We start from the raw sequence: 18,457 nt of genomic DNA, 5'->3' as shown, positions 1-18,457 counted from the left end.
CCCTATTTGTTTTTAGATCTGCCTGTAAAAGAGATGATAGCAAGCTTACCTGTTTCTGTCTCATCCCCAGTTACAGCCATACTGTATCTACTCCCAGGTTCTCCAAGAGAAACTGTCCCCTTCAGTGTCTTCCCTCTGACTGAAATGTTACCACAGCCAACAGTGAGGCTATGTGTGCAATTTACAATTAGAGGCATTGACATCACTATGACATCACTGGCCTCCTGATGTCAACAGTATGGTTTGCTCTCTCCCCTGACACAGTGCTATGAGTCAGGGACTGTTTGTCTTTGGAAAGGAATTTCCTTCAGCTAGACCAGAGCACTGAAGAATACGACTTGTTGAAGATGGGCAGTAGAGGCATAGATGATTTTGATTTTGACAATCAAATCCTTTTTTTGGGGGTATACCAGAAATATCTGATAACATTGTGTGTATTTTCATGGCTATAATGACAATTGTATATCTTGATGAAAGCCATTACAAGAATGTTTTATTACAGCAGTAGCTATGAAAGACATATTGTAAACCCCCCCACCACCACCACCACCTCTATATTTTCACTTTGTGTCGAAGACTTATTAGGTGATATGGCCATTATCCTGCTGATTAATTACATACTCAAAGCTAAAGGAGCTGGCTCCCTCTGCAGGCATTACAGAGGTAGACAGACAATTTAAGCAGCAATACCACACTATAAAATACTCTACAACCTAAAAAGCATTAAAGTAAAAGTACTCAAATGGCCCATGTGACTGTTAAACTGTTATATTCTACTGTATATCACAATATTTCTGATGCATCAATAAGAGGTGTACGTAAGCAGCATTTTACTAGTAGTTGGTTGCGGTGGAGCTACTTTCATTTATTAAGATACTCATAGGTATATAAAGGTAAGTGTACTACATTCTAGTATTTTATAAGATCATCATATGTTTTGTATGTAAAATCTTAATCTGTGATTACTTACAAGCTGAATTGCACCACTGCAGAGGGATCAAATGAAACTACACTAAATGAAGAGGTATGTCAGCATATACTAAGTGAATCTGTTGGTTTAACATTTGGTCTAGTGAACTTTAGAACACTTAAAGATGTGTAACTTTGCTCTCTCTGATATGTGATTTTGTTGACCTTTTATTTACATTTTATTTTATACATTGCTTTATCTTGTACCTTCTTTTGTAAGATAATGACTCTTTATGTATGTTGCTGGTCTGCAACAAAAATCAGTAAGAAATTCATCTAAATTACAGGACAAACTTTCCAGGAGATGACGTTAACAGTGGCTTTGATCATCATGTGTAGCCCTTTCTGTGTGTCTGTTTGTTTTCCTTGAAGGTTCATTTTGTGTCCTAGTAGTATAATACTTTCCTGTGACATTTACAGAGGTAATGCGGGAAACAATGAGAAACTGACACTGTTTTTCTTTTCTACACGTGTTTGCAAGCCATCCTAATTATTTAGTGGCAGTGGTCTGGAAATCAGTTGTCACCTGGCAATGTTGGCTTACCATTGTTCTGTGGACCTTCCAGCCTATTCCAGTTGTACTCAAGGGTTCTTGGTGGAGGCTGTGGTGCTTGTGTGCTGGTCATGGCAATAGACGACAGGTTCTGTGTCCAATTAGGCAGTGACCGGGCGGGACCCCCTTGAGAAAATCCAGCTAGGGAGGTAAAAAGGTATGGGTACCAAGTAAAAAATACTTGATCAGGTTTCTTTCTACACAACTTGGTTGTGATTATGGCCACAACAATGTTTCTTACCTCTTTTTATGCATAATGCTAGAATTTGATTAACATGACATTATTTATCATTTGTAAGATGCAGCTCAGAAAGCATTGCCTTGGTTATAGTACCATCACTCTGAAAAAGCTTGTCTTATGAAAGGAGAAGACACTGGACCACTCAGAGGAAACTATACAGACAAAAGGAGCACACACTGTGCAAAGGACCAAGACAAACATTCAAACCCTGGATCCTCCTATTATGAAGAAACAGTGCTAACCACTAAGCGTCATGCTGCAACTGTATATCAAGTGTTACCTGGCAGTGGGGGCACACAATAGTTCTGTGGGCAATTCAATCCCTCCCTGTAGTATCGAAGGGTGCTTGATAGTGACTGTGGTGTTTGTGGCCTGGTCACGGCCATAGATGGCAGGTTCTGTGTCCCCACAGGCAGAAACTTGACATGACCTTCTTGAAAAAACCCATCTGGGAGGGTAAAATTGTAAAATAATCATAGGTTAGGCAATTTTACATTACACAATCTGTTATTATGGCAACAATAAAGTTTCTACTCTTAATACATAATCAGGTTGTCTGTTCTTGAGATACATGGTCATGATTTTGAGACTGTTCCCTCAATATATTAAATCATTTAGCAGTACCAAATGGTAGACTTACTGGTAACTTATTGGAACACTTCAATCTACAGTAAAGACCAAAGTACTTCCCTCAGTAGTTGGTGGAGACCAAAACAGAGCTAAAAGGATAGTGAATATTGAACTGACATCTGTCAGGTGGATGGAAACACAACTCCAATGGGATGTTAATGTTGCTGCATGTGAACATAGAACTAATAATAATGATAATAATGATAATAATAAATTATATATGTGTATAAGCCAAAAGTACGAAGCTTGTTTTAATGCTAAAGTAATAACTTATAACTTATATAAACTTATATCAGAAGTAAGTTTTCATGTGAATTTGTCTATTTGCTTTATTATCATCATCATTATTATTATTATTTTATTATTATTATTAACAGTAGTAGTGGAAGTACTGTAAAGAGTAGAAGTTGTTGCAGCTGTAGTAATGGTATCCCTATTAGTAGAAGAGGTAGTATGTGTAGTAGAAGTAACAGGATAAACTGTGCAAGTAAATGTGCTCTTAGACACGCTTACAGCACTGGTTGTGGTTGTTTTGCTGGTAAACAAGTGCATGAATGCCGGGCACAGGTGCGCGTGGCTGATATTTGTCATCTGTCTTCACTTGGTTCATTCTGACTGGGGCTGCAGATCAGGGTGCTCACTCTGACTTCTCCTTAGGGATTAGACAAACTCAGAGTTATGGTTTTCATAAACAATGCGTTATTCCAGTTACTTGACGGCATGATGACTCAACCAGTTTGTTGGAGCACTTCTCTGTTTCTCTCTCTGTACTTTCTCTGCCTTGAATTATTGAGTAAAGGAGAGGAGGGAAGGTTAGTTTGCCTTCAGCCTAGTGCTACCTAAGGTGAAGGGGTTTTAAGGTGAATTATGTTAACATTGCAAGTGCATTTCCTGTTAAAAAAGTGGACTTCAAACACTGGCCTTGGGTGGCTCCCTCTGCTGGTTAAGTGAAGTACCTAATGAATGTTTTCTCTCTTCTTTATTTAAGTTTGTCAAGTACTTTGACAAAATTGGCTGCCAACACTTTGCTATCCACTCTACATGTAGCTGTTAAATAATAAAATATTAATAAATAATCAAATTAATGGATTTTGGTCAAGCTATCTAAAATTGATATTTTAGCTAACTAGTGTCCTGTCTAAGTTAACGTTAACCGAACATATTCAATCATGACTAAGTTAGCTAACCTAAGTTACCTAGCAAATAACCTGTTAACAGTTGACGACTTTATCCTGGCATCGTACTGTAGTTACCTGTGTGCAACCTGATGAGCGTGAGCGACGATCAGAGTAAAACAAACGTAGCTTCAGTTAATAATAAACTAATAATTGCTATAAATTGTGTTTATACTTAGCATTATTTAAAATCTTAGCTAAATCCCAGGAACGTTAGGCACTATTTTTGTCGACGATTCTGATTGGTTGATTTGTCTTCTATCCTTACTGCTAAGTTAGTAATATCACCTATTCATCCGCATAAGTTATGCTTTTCTAGGTTCCTATGAAATGACACTGTTTTTCAACGACATTCAATTTCTTCATTTATATTTCTCTCCCACAACTGCCACGGTTGTGTCAGTTTAACGTTAGGCTCAGGGATTTCTGTAAAAATACAGTATCACAGGACAGCTTCTTGGTGAAACACTGGTATACGTGGTGTAAAACTAACGCTAACGCTGGGCAAAACTGTACAACGTTACTCTCTCCTCTCTAATTAGAACAGAGATAAAAACATTACAACCACGGATGTAATATAAGATGCCTGTGGGTATTTTTAATACTCAATTCCTCCTAACAGGTTTCCGTAGTTTTAGGCGATACCATGAAAAGATGTTGTTCTTATAATTGGGATCCGGGTGGGTTTGGTGTTATTCCCGTCAATATGCACGGATAGATCATATTCTTTAAAACTGAAAATTTCCCTAAGACATTTTACCGTGGCAGAAAGCTAAAAAGTTTAACGACCAATTTACACTTTTTCATAATACACCCCCATCAGATACAATGGAATAATCCAAGAGGTAGGGAAGATCTGTAAGTGAGACAAATCAAGCCTGTGACAGCGGAGAAACTTGAGTTTTATTACAAATACATACTGAATAGAGGTACGTACTATTCAAAACTCCACGCTTGACTTCAGTAACCTGTATTGTTTAACAACATCACCATGCCGAGTTGTCAGTACAAATGTGGGGAAATTTCAAAGATGACCACTTGCTAACGATAGCTGAGCTATCGTTAGCTTCCTGCTAACTGACTGGTTGCTAGCTGATTCCTCAGAACTGTTAGGATTTCGGCAGGAAGAAGTAGCATGCTAGCTAGAATCTAGCTAGCCTTTTAGCTAGCCATACTATTTTGGGATTGGTATTCCGCTAGCTAGTCACCTTAACTTAGCTGCCAATTTCTGATGGTAAGAAGGCTGTTTATTTAGTAGCCTTAACACATCCTTTTGAATGACGGATATCGGCATATGTGAATTGGCTAGCAAGAAAAACTGCATGGTGTTGCAACGTTTTCTCTGACGTGAAATCAACTGGTATGAATGACGAGAAACAACACAGGGCCTAGTTTCCCCTTTTAGCAGTGAATCAGTGATTCTTCTTGGAGTGTATATATTGTTATTTGCAGAAGTCTCGCTTGGTAAATTGACCAGCTAAATAGTATTGATCGCTGATGGTTACCACAACGTGTTCACTGTTGATGAACGTTAGCATCACCCCCGCGAACTTGAGCTCAATGTTTATCTCATCTGTTGCTGCCATAGTAATGTCAGCAGCTGTTTGGAAGCAGGCTGTTGTATCATTAGTCTAATTTCAGTTAATGTACATGTGCACTTTGTCCTGTATCCTGACATCGATCTACTCTGGTCACTCCTGATTAATGCCATCTTCAAATCTTTATAATGATGAGTGTAGCTTTTAAAAGGATAAAAACACATTTTGAGATTATTTTGTAATTACTCAATTATTCAGCGTTATAAGCTTTTTCATCATTATATATATTGGGACACCTTGCTAATGATACGTGACGTTTGCTTTGTGTACCTACTAGGGTTGCAACGGTATGACATTTTCATGGTACAATAACTGTCTCAGAAAATATCACACCATAAGTTATTACAGTATCACACACTAATAGTAACAAGAACAAAAAACATTATTATTATCAGTTATAATGACCCATAAAGGAATGCAAACAGAAGGTTTTTTTTTTTTTTGTGGTTGAGACAATGTGTTGACAGACATAAAACTTAGTATAAACTTGAAATATATATGTTTTAATTACACTAATACAGTATATTTCAATAACGTAGATCAGCAAATGTAAAAGATATGATAATGTCAATTTTCATAACACAGTATACTCTGAAATCGGTATACCACAGCACCCCTACTGCTCCTGCCTAGGCCTGGTTCACTACTAAAATGTAATGCTTTCACTTAGGGAATATTATATTTGCATTGACAAACCAAGCTGCAGGATGGGTAGGTGGATGGTTACATGTATGGCTGGGAGATATGACAATAATAAATTTAAGATAATTCGATATTGATAATTATCACAATAAATGTCAAACCATTATTTCTTTCAAGTTTAAAGGCTGAGTTTTACTCCTGAATGGAAGTTGAAGAAACCAGAAGGTTAATTGTTTTTTTTGTTTTATTATGGTCAGAACATGACAAACACTTGATGCCAAACAGTGGATCACTTCACATATCTGTGGTAGAACATTCAAAGAAAAGTATTTTTTCAACAAATATGCAAGAGTAAAATAAATATGTTAGAAAAATAAGGTGCTACGTTGAGGAAAATTATATCACAATAATTAATGTTATTGTTTTGACCAGACAATAAAGCAACTGAAACCAAAAGCCAAGCAACTGATCTGTTCATTCAACTCCTTTACTCACTTCATGTGTTTGTTTTTTTCCACAAGGCTGAAAGAGAATCTGTACAATGTCCTTAAAGCCGCGGGTGGTGGATTTCGACGAGACATGGAACAAGCTACTGACGACAATCAAGGCTGTTGTGATGCTCGACTATGTGGAGAGAGCCACGTGGAATGATCGGTTCTCGTATCCTATGCCAACCTGCTCTATATTGAAATTGAAACTACAACACAATATTTTTGCTACGTTTCTGATCAGTATTTAATGGCAGGAGGTCACACAGCTGCTCAGTACAGTAAAGCAGTTGCCAGCTTGCATAGAGCTGAGCGTATTTGACTTTTAACACTAAATATGGCTAATTCAGATAGTTTTAAGTGTTTCAAAATGTCATATTTAATATGTTCCGTGTGAAATGACAAGAGGTGGTTGTTCAGGCAGTGGCAAAGCATTACAATATTAATTTAGCAACATAGCAAATGTTGTACCTTGTATTACATACATCTTTATTAACTGCACATAATGGAATCATCTTCATCCTCATTGTATTTATCCTGAACTCTGACCCCAGGGACATTTATGCATTGTGCGTTGCATACCCCGAGCCTTTGGGTGAAAGATTATACACAGAGACTAAGGTCTTTCTTGAGAATCACGTTCGGCAGTTGTACAAGGTAAGCAGCACTCACGAAAGCTCTCCAGCAGCTGGCAAAGAAAAACGCATTGGGGTGCATTTTCTGTTATTCCTGCCTTGTGCTTGTTGTCCATAACATCTGCCATGCTTGTGTGTGTGTGTGTTGTTGTTGTTGTTGTTTTTAGAAAGTCCTGGAATCAGAGGAAAAGGTTTTAGTGATGTACCACAGATACTGGGATGAGTACAGCAAAGGAGCTGATTATATGGACTGCTTGTACAGGTAACATTGCTGCTTTGTTTCCACTTTATATGTTGATATTATATTTGATATATTTGCATCACTATGCTGATTCATCATTTAGTACTGTTTTTTATTGATTTCTTTATCAGACTTTTTATCATTTTGTAGTCCCGAGTATATGATGACACAGTTTCCTTAAATTCACAGTGGTGTTAAAATGGCTAGTTTTTTTTGTTGGTCTCTTTTGAAATGTTTTAAAGTACAAATGAAGGACATGGCTGTAGTCAGGTTGCTGTTGTCTGTTGTCAGTGTAGTGTGTTCAAGCACAGCTTTTAACAGAAGATGTGAGTTAAAGCAGGTGTCAGTCTTTGTCAGCCCTGGTTCTTTAACGTTGGCTTGTTTTCAGGGTCCTTAGACACAGAGTGTACTAATTCTATCACAAGCTACAATATACCAGCCTTCATTTTTTGTACACTTAAAATATTACCTTGAAAAGTATAGTGTGAAGTGCCAACGGGCATTTGATGTGTCCTGATTCATTCTAAATCAATACTCCCTTGGAGAGCTTTCAGATCTATTTTTATGTAGACGTCCCACCAGACTGTCTCTGCGTACATATGCCTTTGTAATTTATTATGTCAGCGAGAGCGAGTGAGAAAGGGAGGCTCTTTGGCTTTGGTAGTGACATAGTAGTGTTCCGTTCTTAATATAGACGAGGGTCGCTTATTATCCTCAACTGATGTTTGTGTACATGTGTATGGTTTCACCCCATCAAACATCAAAACAGACTTCCGCTCCCCAGGTTTCATGGTTAGTGGTACTCAACATTAGCCGTTATATTAATAGTCCTTAAACACTTGATGCTACTGTTTTATGCTTGTCAAAGCTCGACTGTATGAGAGAAATTAGAGCGTGATTGCTATACCGCTGATAGGGGCGGACGGCACAGCTGTGAAAGCTGCACATCGTTTAAGGTTAACATAGATCAACTTGATCAGTCATCAAAATGTGTGCGTCAGTCCTGCTGCTAACTTACTCCTTGCTTTGAGAAATGATGAAACACACCAGAGATGTGTTGGAACACACGTTAAGTGTATGCATGTCAACATTAGATTACCTATGTCATTTTAAGTAGTTACGGCAGTATGAAGTTAATCTTCCTCATATTCATATTCAGTATGTTCTGGTGCAATATAAAACTTTTTCAATGAGACAGAAACACAGCCTTCTGTCAAAGCTGCTGTTATATAACTTTTAGCCTGTCTAGACTGCTAACTGTGTTCGCCAGCCAACAAGATGACTTTGTCTGTCTGCTGTTCGGTGCTGCACAGTTGGATTATCAGAGATTTTCGCCTGAAACTGCTGCCTACAGAGGGTTAATGAGAGCAGTGAGACAAAGTGAAACCAAAACAATGTGCTGAAATGCTCTGTAGAGCTGCAAACTTGGATGATATGCTCCTTAGTGATTTTAGTGCTTCGAGTGCTACTTTTACATAACACCAAGTCATTTAATTCATGGTTAATATATCAGATATATTGATTAATGCAAGATTAAGAAGGGATACCAAACCCACTGTTTTTGTTAATGTTATCAGAATAATCTTAATCTGTTTACGCTTTCAAATAGATATGAATTACCTGTGTTTGACCAGTTAATGGTACTAATGTTGGGACTAAAAACATGAATGCATCCTGAAACATCTATATACTGTAGTTGATGTATTGATTATCCTCTGCCAAATGAAAACACAGTCATACAGAACAGCAGCCTGTTGCACTAGTTCAGACCAAGCCTACTTGTAAACATAAATTAGTAACTAAATTACAACTTACTAAATTGTGATTTATGCAATACTAAAATAAAAGTGGTTGCACCACAGAGATACCATAACTCTATGTAACAACTAAAAAGTTAACTTACACATGCACAAGGGTAGGTGTAAGTCACAGGATTGTACTCACTAATGGTAGAACAGCCATTTTTCTGTCCCACAGCATTATTTTTTTATTAATTGCATGTCATTTTGCACCACAGTAATCCACTAGAGACCTAATTTAATGATATATTTCTGTATCTGTCTCATTAATTATTGGCCAGGAATCCTGGACATTCTTTGCTTTCCTGACACTTGACACATTTAATATTTTACTACGCCCCTTTGTTCAGGTATCTCAACACTCAGTTCATCAAGAAGAACAAACTAACAGAAGCAGACCTACAGTACGGCTACGGGGGAGTGGATATGAACGAGCCGCTCATGGAGATTGGGGAGGTATTAACTGATTTCCTCACACTGGTATAAAGATTTTCCTTCACCTCCACACTTCCCCGCCCACTAGGGTTATTAGCTAAAAGTAACTCGAGCACATGCACAGATTGATTTAGAGATTAGTGTGATTCAACTTCTGGGATGGAGTACCCAGGTCAAGATTTCATCTTACAACCCCCCACACACACACACTACACTATTGTGATATGTTGTCTTTTCATTTGTCGTTGCAGTTGGCGCTTGACATGTGGAGGAAGCTAATGATTGAGCCCCTTCAGGCCGTCCTGATCCGGATGTTGCTCAATGAAATCAAAAAGTATGTTTTCCACACAAGCTAAGGCACAAGAACTGATTTGTGTTCTAAAACGAATATTTCTGGCTTCCTCCAATTTTAGAGATGAGAGCAACAGCGTATTTAGTCCTTGTGTTATAATTGTACATTAGTTTTTGATTATCATTATTGTAATGTGTTTCATAATTTCTGGGCATGTAGTGTAATTGGGCTGCAGTGTTTAACCCACGACCTAACGCTAGACCCCCATGCGTTTTACAGTGATCGTTGTGGCGAGAACCCCAACCAGAAGGTAATCCACGGGGTCATCAACTCCTTTGTTCATGTTGAACAGTACAAGAAGAAGTTTCCATTAAAGGTGAGAGAACAAATAATGACCCAAAGGATCAGTCATTTCTACTGTGTTTTTATATCTAATCCTCAGGCTGTTCATTCAGTTATTGTTGATAATGTGTACAATGAAGTCAAAGCTTTTAAAACATTTTTTTCCTGCTGCTTAATGTCTTTATTTACTGTTTGTTTGTATTTTCATGATTGCCTTATTCAGAACATGTACAGTAGGCAATCATATAGGTCTGTGCATGTCCATGTATACTAAACCCTATGCGGGCCACGTCCTCTTCCTGTGTTGCAGTTTTATCAGGAACTCTTCGAAGGGCCATTCCTGTCAAAAACGGGAGAGTATTACAAACAGGAAGCCTCAAATCTACTGCAAGAATCCAACTGCTCACAGTATATGGAGAAGGTAGGCTAGATGGACAGATAATGCAAGTATGTGGATGCTGTGTTCAAGCTGCCATGTGAACCTTGAGCTGTTAGAACACCCTTTGTTATTGAGTTGACTTTGTTCTGCGTGGATTAAAGAACCCCCAGAAAATGTAGCTCTGCTTCTTTGCTTGTAGTTACAGTTGAGCTTAACAAACACTGCATCTCGCTGAGGATGAGTGTGTGTGTAACTGTGTGCACACAAGCATCTGTCAGATAAGTGTGTATTCACCCAAGTGTGTGTGTGTGTGTGTGTGTGTGTGTGTGTGTGTGTGAGAGTGAGGGAACTGTCAGGTCATGTCAGTCTGGTGACATAAGAGTTTTAATCTGAGTATTAGCTCTACCATTAACCCGCTGTAGCTGAGATCACAGACCCCTGGGCAACTTCAGCTGCCGTAACTTCCGTCTCGCTCGCTCTCTATCTCATTCATTCATTCCGGCAATAATCAGGTTTCTCTAATAGATTTATCCCTCCAGCCTGTAAACAGGATCATCATTAAAGCTTTACCAGGCATTAGGGCAGTGTGTGATACAGCTGTGAAAGAGCAGTGACAGACTCTGTAGTACAGTACAGTCCCCTCCTGTCTGGACAGGCTCAGTCACAGTTGTTTATCTGTCTCAGTTTGCAGCTGTGGGGAAGCAGTTTTTTTTCTCTTTCTTCCTTAATTATCCTTCCATGCCGCGTGTGTGCTCAAAGCTAAATGGTGACTGTAAAAATATCAACTGCCCTGTCACCACGGAATGACGTTTATACCGTTAACAGTTATAGGTTAAAGCAACAAAAAGGCAACTAACTAACTAACTACTTTGGCCATGAATGAATGTGACTTACATTTGTAGCATTTGTTTAGAATTCATCATTGGAGAGTTCAATCTGAAACGACCCATGTCAAAGTTTCAATTTAGATGGTTACTTGATGGTACCACAATAAAGAAAGTTCAGTCTATTTTGAATGAGAGTGGACCATTCTGTTATGTTTGGGGATGTTTTGTTTTTTTTAATTTTAATTTTTTAATCATAGCAAGACTGTTTGTTTTATAGGCGATAATCACTTGCTCTCCATTTTCTAACCTTTCAGTATTTGGCCAAAATTGAAATTTGAAGATAAATTCATAAAATGAATGAACAATAAATGAGGGGGGAAAAAACACCATTTAAAAACAACGACTTGTCCCCTCGGGTCACCTAATGAAATTGTGTGAATGGATCTAGTAATAAGGTGCAGTCAGTTGAACCAACGTATATGTCAACTCTTTGTTTAATACATATGAGTGGTAGTACAGTATGTAATATCACATATGATAGATTCAGTTACAGGTTGGATTAAAAAGGTATTCAAGGTAGGGAAATGAATGCATTGCAGAGAAACAACAACAAATGCGTATGTTTTGAGGGATAGTGTCAGATTACAGCAGCGAGATCTTTCCAGTGGCAGTGGCACTCTGTGTAGAACGTGCTTGCTCAACAACAATCTTAAAACAGATGTACGGCTGCTGACCTGTTGTGACACGATGCCACACTTTCTGTGCTTTTATATTTATTTTTTGCTGTGGAGGCAAAGACTTTGCCTTGGCGGCCCGCCACTTTGTAATTACTGATTTGGATTTGACTTCTGCCTTGCTCCAGGTTTTGGGACGGTTGAAAGACGAAGAGATGAGATGTCGTAAGTACCTGCACCCCAGCTCCTATGCCAAAGTCATTCATGAATGCCAGCAGAGGATGGTGGCAGATCATCTGCAGTTCCTGCATGGGGAGTGCCAGAACATTATTCGGCAGGAGAAGAGAGACGGTCAGTCCACCACTGTCCTTTGTGTCCTGTTTCATGAAGCAAATTATTTTTTTTATATATATAGTGAGAGAGAGTGTGAGAGTGTTGTGGCAGTGGGATCAAACTGTGCGTACTTGTTGTGTTGTTTTGTACAGACATGGCCAACATGTATACCCTGTTGCGGGCCGTGGCCAACGGGCTTCCCCACATGATCCAGGAGCTGCAGGTCCATATCCACAACGAGGGCATCCGAGGCACCAGTAACCTCTCTCAGGAAAATGTTAGTACTACAGAATTGTGTGTGGGATTTCATGCCTGTACTTGTGCATACAGTACAGTATAGTGGATTTACAAGCAACTGTTCTTTTTTTTGGGGGGGGGGCTTTAAATAACTGTTACATCTGTAAAAATCAGTAATTTTTGTCTGTAAACATTAGCTGCCAATAATTTGCCGTGTAATGCCACTTTCTGTCTCTTTCTCCCGGCTCCTCTAGATGCCAACCCTGTTTGTGGAGTCAGTGCTGGAGGTTCACAGTAAATTTGTTCAGCTCATAAACACAGTTCTAAATGGAGATCAGCACTTCATGAGTGCACTCGATAAGGTATTAAACCCCAGACTCTAATAGCTTGTGCTTCATTAAAAAAATGTACTCATAACAGTCACTATTTTCAGCAAGGCAAGTCTTTTTTCACCATTTGACTGAATTTGACATCTCCTTATCTCAGGCTTTGACGTCTGTGGTGAACTTCAGGGAGCCCAAGTCCATCTGTAAAGCCCCTGAACTGGTGAGAGAGAGGGAGAGCGCGCGCACACACACACACACACACACACAGTATTATACACAGTGCCTTGACCCGATCATCTCCCTCTTGCTGTCTGTGTCCAGCTGGCAAAATACTGTGACAATCTGCTGAAAAAGTCTGCAAAGGGAATGACAGAGAATGAAGTGGAGGACAAGCTGACCAGCTTCATCACAGTGTTCAAGTACATAGACGACAAGGACATCTTTCAAAAGGTGACCGGAAGGCTTCTTAATATATATTAATATAACAAAAACACAAATGTTTAATTACATTTTTCTCAAATATGTAACATTAACATTCTGATGTACAAACCTTGACTAGGAGGGTGGTTTTGAGCTTAAAATAGTTCAAAACATATTAGCCTCATAGTTTGTCCACTTGTAGGATCCCCAGTAGTTCCAAAATATAAATTGCTGATTGAACCATTTCTTTGTTTTCCACAGTTTTATGCCAGAATGCTAGCAAAGAGATTAATACATGGTTTATCATTGTCAATGGACTCAGAAGAAGCCATGATCAACAAACTAAAGGTAAATCCAAAGAACATGAACATTATTAACGGAAGTCTTGTGAGATGTCTAGCTTTGCCAGTGCCTCATCTAATGGCTTTTTTCCTTTACCAGTACCAGCTCAACTCAACTCTACTCAACTCGGTTTTGGCCCGCCGTCCTCCGTTTTCCATTGCAGATAGTACCCTTTAATGTAGCTGGTCGTCATAGCAAAGCCACACACAACTGTCTCTTGATTTAAGTTAAAACGTGTCAACATTACTCACAATGTAAAGACAGATAAGCGATATGAAAACGTGCTCGATGATGCGGTGAATAGTGACGATTCTCTCCGATCAATGAGTGGTCTGCTGTGTTTTCACGTCACATTTTAGTATTGCCTCAGCTCGCTTGGAACCTCGACGGAGGTGATACGAAAAAAGGTAGCAGGTACAGGTACAACTTTTCCCCAATGGAAAACCAAAAAAGGATTCGAGGCGAGTTGAGCTGGTACCATTCAGTGGAAAGTGGGCTTAAAATGCATTCCATGTAATTGTTAGTCAGAGGTGGAACCAGCCCCACAAAGCACATCATTATTGTGAATATCCTGTGGGAGATGCATCACATCTCTCTCTAGATTGTTTCTTTCTTTAGCTTTATTTCTTCTTTACACCTCTGTCCTCCTCCCTGTTTCTACAGCAAGCCTGTGGCTACGAGTTCACAAGCAAACTCCACAGAATGTACACAGACATGAGCGTGAGTGCCGATCTCAACAACAAGTTCAACAATTTCATCAAGACGCAGGAGACAGTGGTTGACCTGGGCATCAGCTTCCAGATCTATGTATTACAGGTGAGGAGGACTCTGAGATGACTGACATACCTCACTCATAGAACAACCATAGGCTTAAAGCAAGGCCTTCCTTAATTGAAAACGTGTGCCCTGTTATTTCCACTTCTACATCTGGATTTTATCAGATATTTTTGTGACCAAACATATCACTATAATTTACCCTGGCTTTATGAGGCAGGTTGGTTTCCACCAACCGCAGCTTTTGTTCCCACACTTAGTACAAATGTGTAATGTTGTGGTGTACATGCAATGTGGTTGCAGGCTGGAGCCTGGCCTCTCACACACGTCCCCTCCTCCACATTCGCCATCCCTCAAGAACTAGAGAAGAGTGTGCAGATGGTGAGTTGACTCTTGTGGAGAATTGTCAGTTTGTAGAGGCTCATACTGATTTTAAATGAGCACAATGCAAAAGTAAATTCTGTCTTCACCTCTGTTTTTTTTTTTTTTTTTTTACAGTTTGAGTTGTTCTATAATCAGCACTTCAGTGGGAGGAAGTTGACCTGGCTGCACTATCTCTGCACAGGTAGCAGAAAACACACAACACACACAGTCTATATGAAAATGTGACTGCAACTGAAGATCCACAGATTTGGGTGCAATAGTCATCGTAAATAAAAAAACAGTATCACACCCAGGCAGGTTTAATAATGGAAGAAAAACAAGATATAAAAACTATGTATAATCAAGTAAACAGGGTAAATAATAAGCTAGTTGGTTCAACTGCATGTACCACCCTTCATCTGTGTCCGCTCGTCTGAAACAGGCGAGGTGAAGATGAACTACCTGTCCAAGCCCTACGTCGCCATGGTGACCACCTACCAGATGGCTGTGTTGCTGGCCTTCAACAACAGCCAGACAGTGACATACAAGGAGCTGCAGGACGGCACCCAGATGAACGAGAAGGAGTTACAGAAGACCATCAAGTCCCTGCTGGACGTGAAGATGCTCAACCACGACCTAGAAAAGGTCTGAGCATCAAGTGGAATCCCACATTCCCCCCCAATTCGTAATGGATATTGATTGGGATGTTTGTTTATTTGTACCAGAACCTTTGTTTACATTCCATAAACTAATGACGTGTGCTTTCAGACAAGCATAGATGATTATTTGAATACAGAATGTCTTCCCCTCTGCTCACAGGAGGAGATTGAAGCAGAGTCCACGTTTTCACTAAATATGAGTTTCACCAGTAAAAGAACAAAGTTCAAGATCACAACGTCAATGCAGAAAGACACACCACAGGTTAGGCAAATGTTTTATCTGTCCATCTCAATGCTTTCCTCAAGCTTTGCTGTTAACCCGGTTGTTGGGCCGCTATGGTAATATCTAAAAACCTGTTGTGTATCTGTAAAATCATTAGGAGATGGAGCAGACGAGGAGCGCTGTAGACGAGGACCGCAAAATGTATTTACAAGCTGCTATAGTGAGAATCATGAAAGCCCGCAAGGTGCTCCGACACAACGCCCTCATCCAGGAGGTGAGTGGAAGTCGCCCGAATTCATAACCATTATGTTGTTTTCTTGATCATTTGAGGGGTTGATGGAAACAAATGGGGAAATAGCTTTTGCACGTGTGTGTGGGGAGAGAGAGAGAGAGAGAAGTGGGGACTGTGTGGCAGCATCCCTGTTTAATCACTGTTTTTCCAAACGTTCCTGTGTGCAGGTCATCAATCAGTCCAAAGCCAGGTTCAACCCAAGTATCAGCATGATCAAGAAGTGCATCGAGGTGCTCATCGACAAGCAGTACATTGAGCGAAGCCAGACTTCGGCGGACGAGTACAGCTATGTCGCATAGAGCGGAAGAGCCATCCAAGGAAGCGCTTACACACAAACACTCGCCTGTGTGACTGACCGGCAGATGCAGGTTTAAAACATGAAATACATAAAAAAACCAGACTCATTCATCCATTTAGGTTTTGGACTGTCCCTGTCTGCTGTGATTGTATCACGGTGACTAAAAGCAGGACTGGTGCCTCCATCTTTGAAAAAACAAGAAAGGTCATCGTGTCACGTCAGACAGCCAGCTAACACCACCACCCAACCCCCACCCACCTTCTGATTTTTAAGCTGTTTACAACATCACCAGTGCCACGCACCTGTGCGTCAAACGACAAAAAGGAAATGCCTACAGCTGTTCGAGAGGAATGAGCTGATAAACGATAACAGTCGACCGAAAAGAAAGAAGAAGAAAAGAAAGCCGGGCAAAGAGTCAGTTGAGACATCAATGACACATTGGTGGCTTCACATTTAAAAAAAAAAAACAACAAAAAAAAAACATGCTTTCTTTTCTCACGTTTGCAGTTGTGTGTTTTATTTTTCTTTCTTTGTTAAATGTACTGAAGTTAGGAAAAAAATATTGTAATAAAACTGGTATACTGACTATTGTATCTACTTTCAAATGTAAAGATAAAATGAGGTGACAAACATGATCCTGCTGCTTGTCAAATAAATAAATAAAAACACTGAAAGGTTTTATGTAAACATTTGTCATGTGTATCCATATTTTTGTTGTTGCAGGTTATTTGTCAGAGGATGTGTACTCTGAAATTCTGAAGTCTGAAAATCTGAAGTTTTGAAAAGCTAGATTTAGACAATGATCAGGCAGCGTGTTCTAACCCCAATGTACCAAAGTCAAATGGATTCAGAAGTATGCCAAGTAGTTAACAAAGGCAATAATTAGCAGCACTGCCAGACTTTTATTGTGAAGCAGCTGCAGGAAATTACCAAACAGAACCCACTGGGTTGATGAGCACCGGGTTCTTTAAAATGTTCAGCTCATCATAGCAGAAAAAAGTCCAGGTGTTCTCTTCAAATGTCCCAGCAAGTCGTGACAGTGATAGTCGGCATGTAAAAACGAAGACCCTTAAACCGAGACAGCTGAACTGAATTTAGCCTTCATTAAGTGTATTATTCACATCTGGGGTTTTCTACTGACGTGTAAAATTGTATACAACTGATCATAATTGCCAATCTTTAGCTTAAAGTTTAAAAGCGTGCTAATAATGAAAAAAACTTAACGTTAAGTCAAGATCTTCTCTTAAAAACTATCGCGTTACCTTTCCCAGCATCCATCTCTTTGGACATGGGCTTGTAACATTAAGTCATAAAAGTTAATAATAAATATAGGTACATTTTTATATAAAGTCTATGGTAAATAATAGTGAATTAGTCTTAGGCCAACTTGACGAACAACTGAGTAAGAATTAACACATCTACAGTGGCATCGTATGAATGGCAACAAAAATAAATAAGACCTGCGCGACGTGCACATGCGCGTTTAGCAGCTTTTACGATAACCACAGAACTCGCGAGGTGAGGGTGTGGGAGCCAGTGAGCACGTGAGCCAGCTGTTGTGCTGACAGCTGTCCATGGTGCTGACGCAGGAGAAAATGAGAGAGAAAATGTAATTTATCAGGAGGGAAGAAGAAACACTTTGGTTTACCATACAATATGGTTGTGTTATCCACGAGGCTCCTGTGGGAGGAAGAAATCGTTGCGAATGTTTTACACGTATCTTGAATTTGCCATGTGTACTTCATCTGTAATATATTAATTCACAAGGTGACATGGAAACAATGAGAAGAGTACTGACACTATTTTCTAATATCTTATGTGAGAGATGGGTTGAGCGTAAGACCTCGTGGCGCAACGGTAGCGCGTCTGACTCCAGATCAGAAGGTTGCGTGTTCAAATCACGTCGGGGTCATATGTTTTCATTAATTACCCCGACAATCTAAAGGCTGTGATTAATGCTTTAATTTAGAATATAAATACACGCAAGGGAATTGGTCACTTTATGCAGTCCCGAAAATTAATATAAATTAATACATGGATCAATGCTTGAATGAGAAATAAACAATTGTATAAATACAATAATAAATACATGACGAAATAAATAATGAAATGTTGGTAATTAAACAGTACATAAATAAAAGTCTTACATTTATTTCTACAGTTATATGCACATACATATTTTATTTTATTGTATTTCTCCTGTATCTTTCTGAGTTTGTATGTCTGTGAGGTGTGAGGTCTAACCTCAGTTAAGTGTAGAACAGGATTGG

The 18,457-nt window shown here is 39.3% G+C and overlaps 2 protein-coding genes and 1 non-coding gene across 4 annotated transcripts; 2 read left to right on the top strand and 1 right to left on the bottom strand.

Annotated features, from left to right (window-relative positions):
* Nucleotides 1–49: 49 nt before the first annotated feature.
* On the bottom strand, nt 50–4,135 carry LOC119892975 (cAMP-responsive element modulator-like; the record flags this gene model as incomplete). 2 transcript variants are annotated; one of them, XM_038704902.1, is given in 5 exon segments in its annotated part: nt 50–139; nt 1,514–1,663; nt 2,044–2,211; nt 2,907–3,042; nt 3,647–4,135. In XM_038704902.1, coding segments are annotated over 4 exon segments (505 nt in total), but the record flags the coding sequence as incomplete, so codon positions are not given.
* A 234-nt stretch (nt 4,136–4,369) lies between these two features.
* cul2 (cullin 2) lies at nt 4,370–16,865 on the top strand. Its single transcript, XM_038704900.1, has 21 exons — nt 4,370–4,497; nt 6,330–6,468; nt 6,851–6,953; nt 7,099–7,193; nt 9,322–9,427; nt 9,658–9,740; nt 9,978–10,074; nt 10,351–10,461; nt 12,109–12,271; nt 12,406–12,530; nt 12,745–12,852; nt 12,977–13,036; nt 13,138–13,266; nt 13,498–13,584; nt 14,242–14,394; nt 14,656–14,733; nt 14,851–14,917; nt 15,158–15,360; nt 15,535–15,636; nt 15,755–15,871; nt 16,057–16,865. The coding sequence occupies exons 2-21, from the start codon at nt 6,350–6,352 to the stop codon at nt 16,186–16,188; spliced, it is 2,238 nt and encodes a 745-aa protein (XP_038560828.1). The 5' UTR covers nt 4,370–4,497; nt 6,330–6,349; the 3' UTR covers nt 16,189–16,865.
* Nucleotides 16,866–18,027: 1,162 nt separating this feature from the next.
* trnaw-cca lies at nt 18,028–18,099 on the top strand. The gene has a single exon. It is a non-coding gene; the product is annotated as a tRNA-Trp (tRNA).
* Nucleotides 18,100–18,457: the final 358 nt, after the last annotated feature.

The sequence above is a fragment of the Micropterus salmoides genome, unplaced genomic scaffold, assembly GCF_014851395.1.
Source record: "Micropterus salmoides isolate LMB-PRFRI ecotype aquatic unplaced genomic scaffold, ASM1485139v1 Ms_hic_scaffold_759, whole genome shotgun sequence".
Lineage (NCBI taxonomy): Eukaryota > Metazoa > Chordata > Actinopteri > Centrarchiformes > Centrarchidae > Micropterus > Micropterus salmoides.
This window is presented reverse-complemented; position numbering and strand designations above follow the sequence as displayed.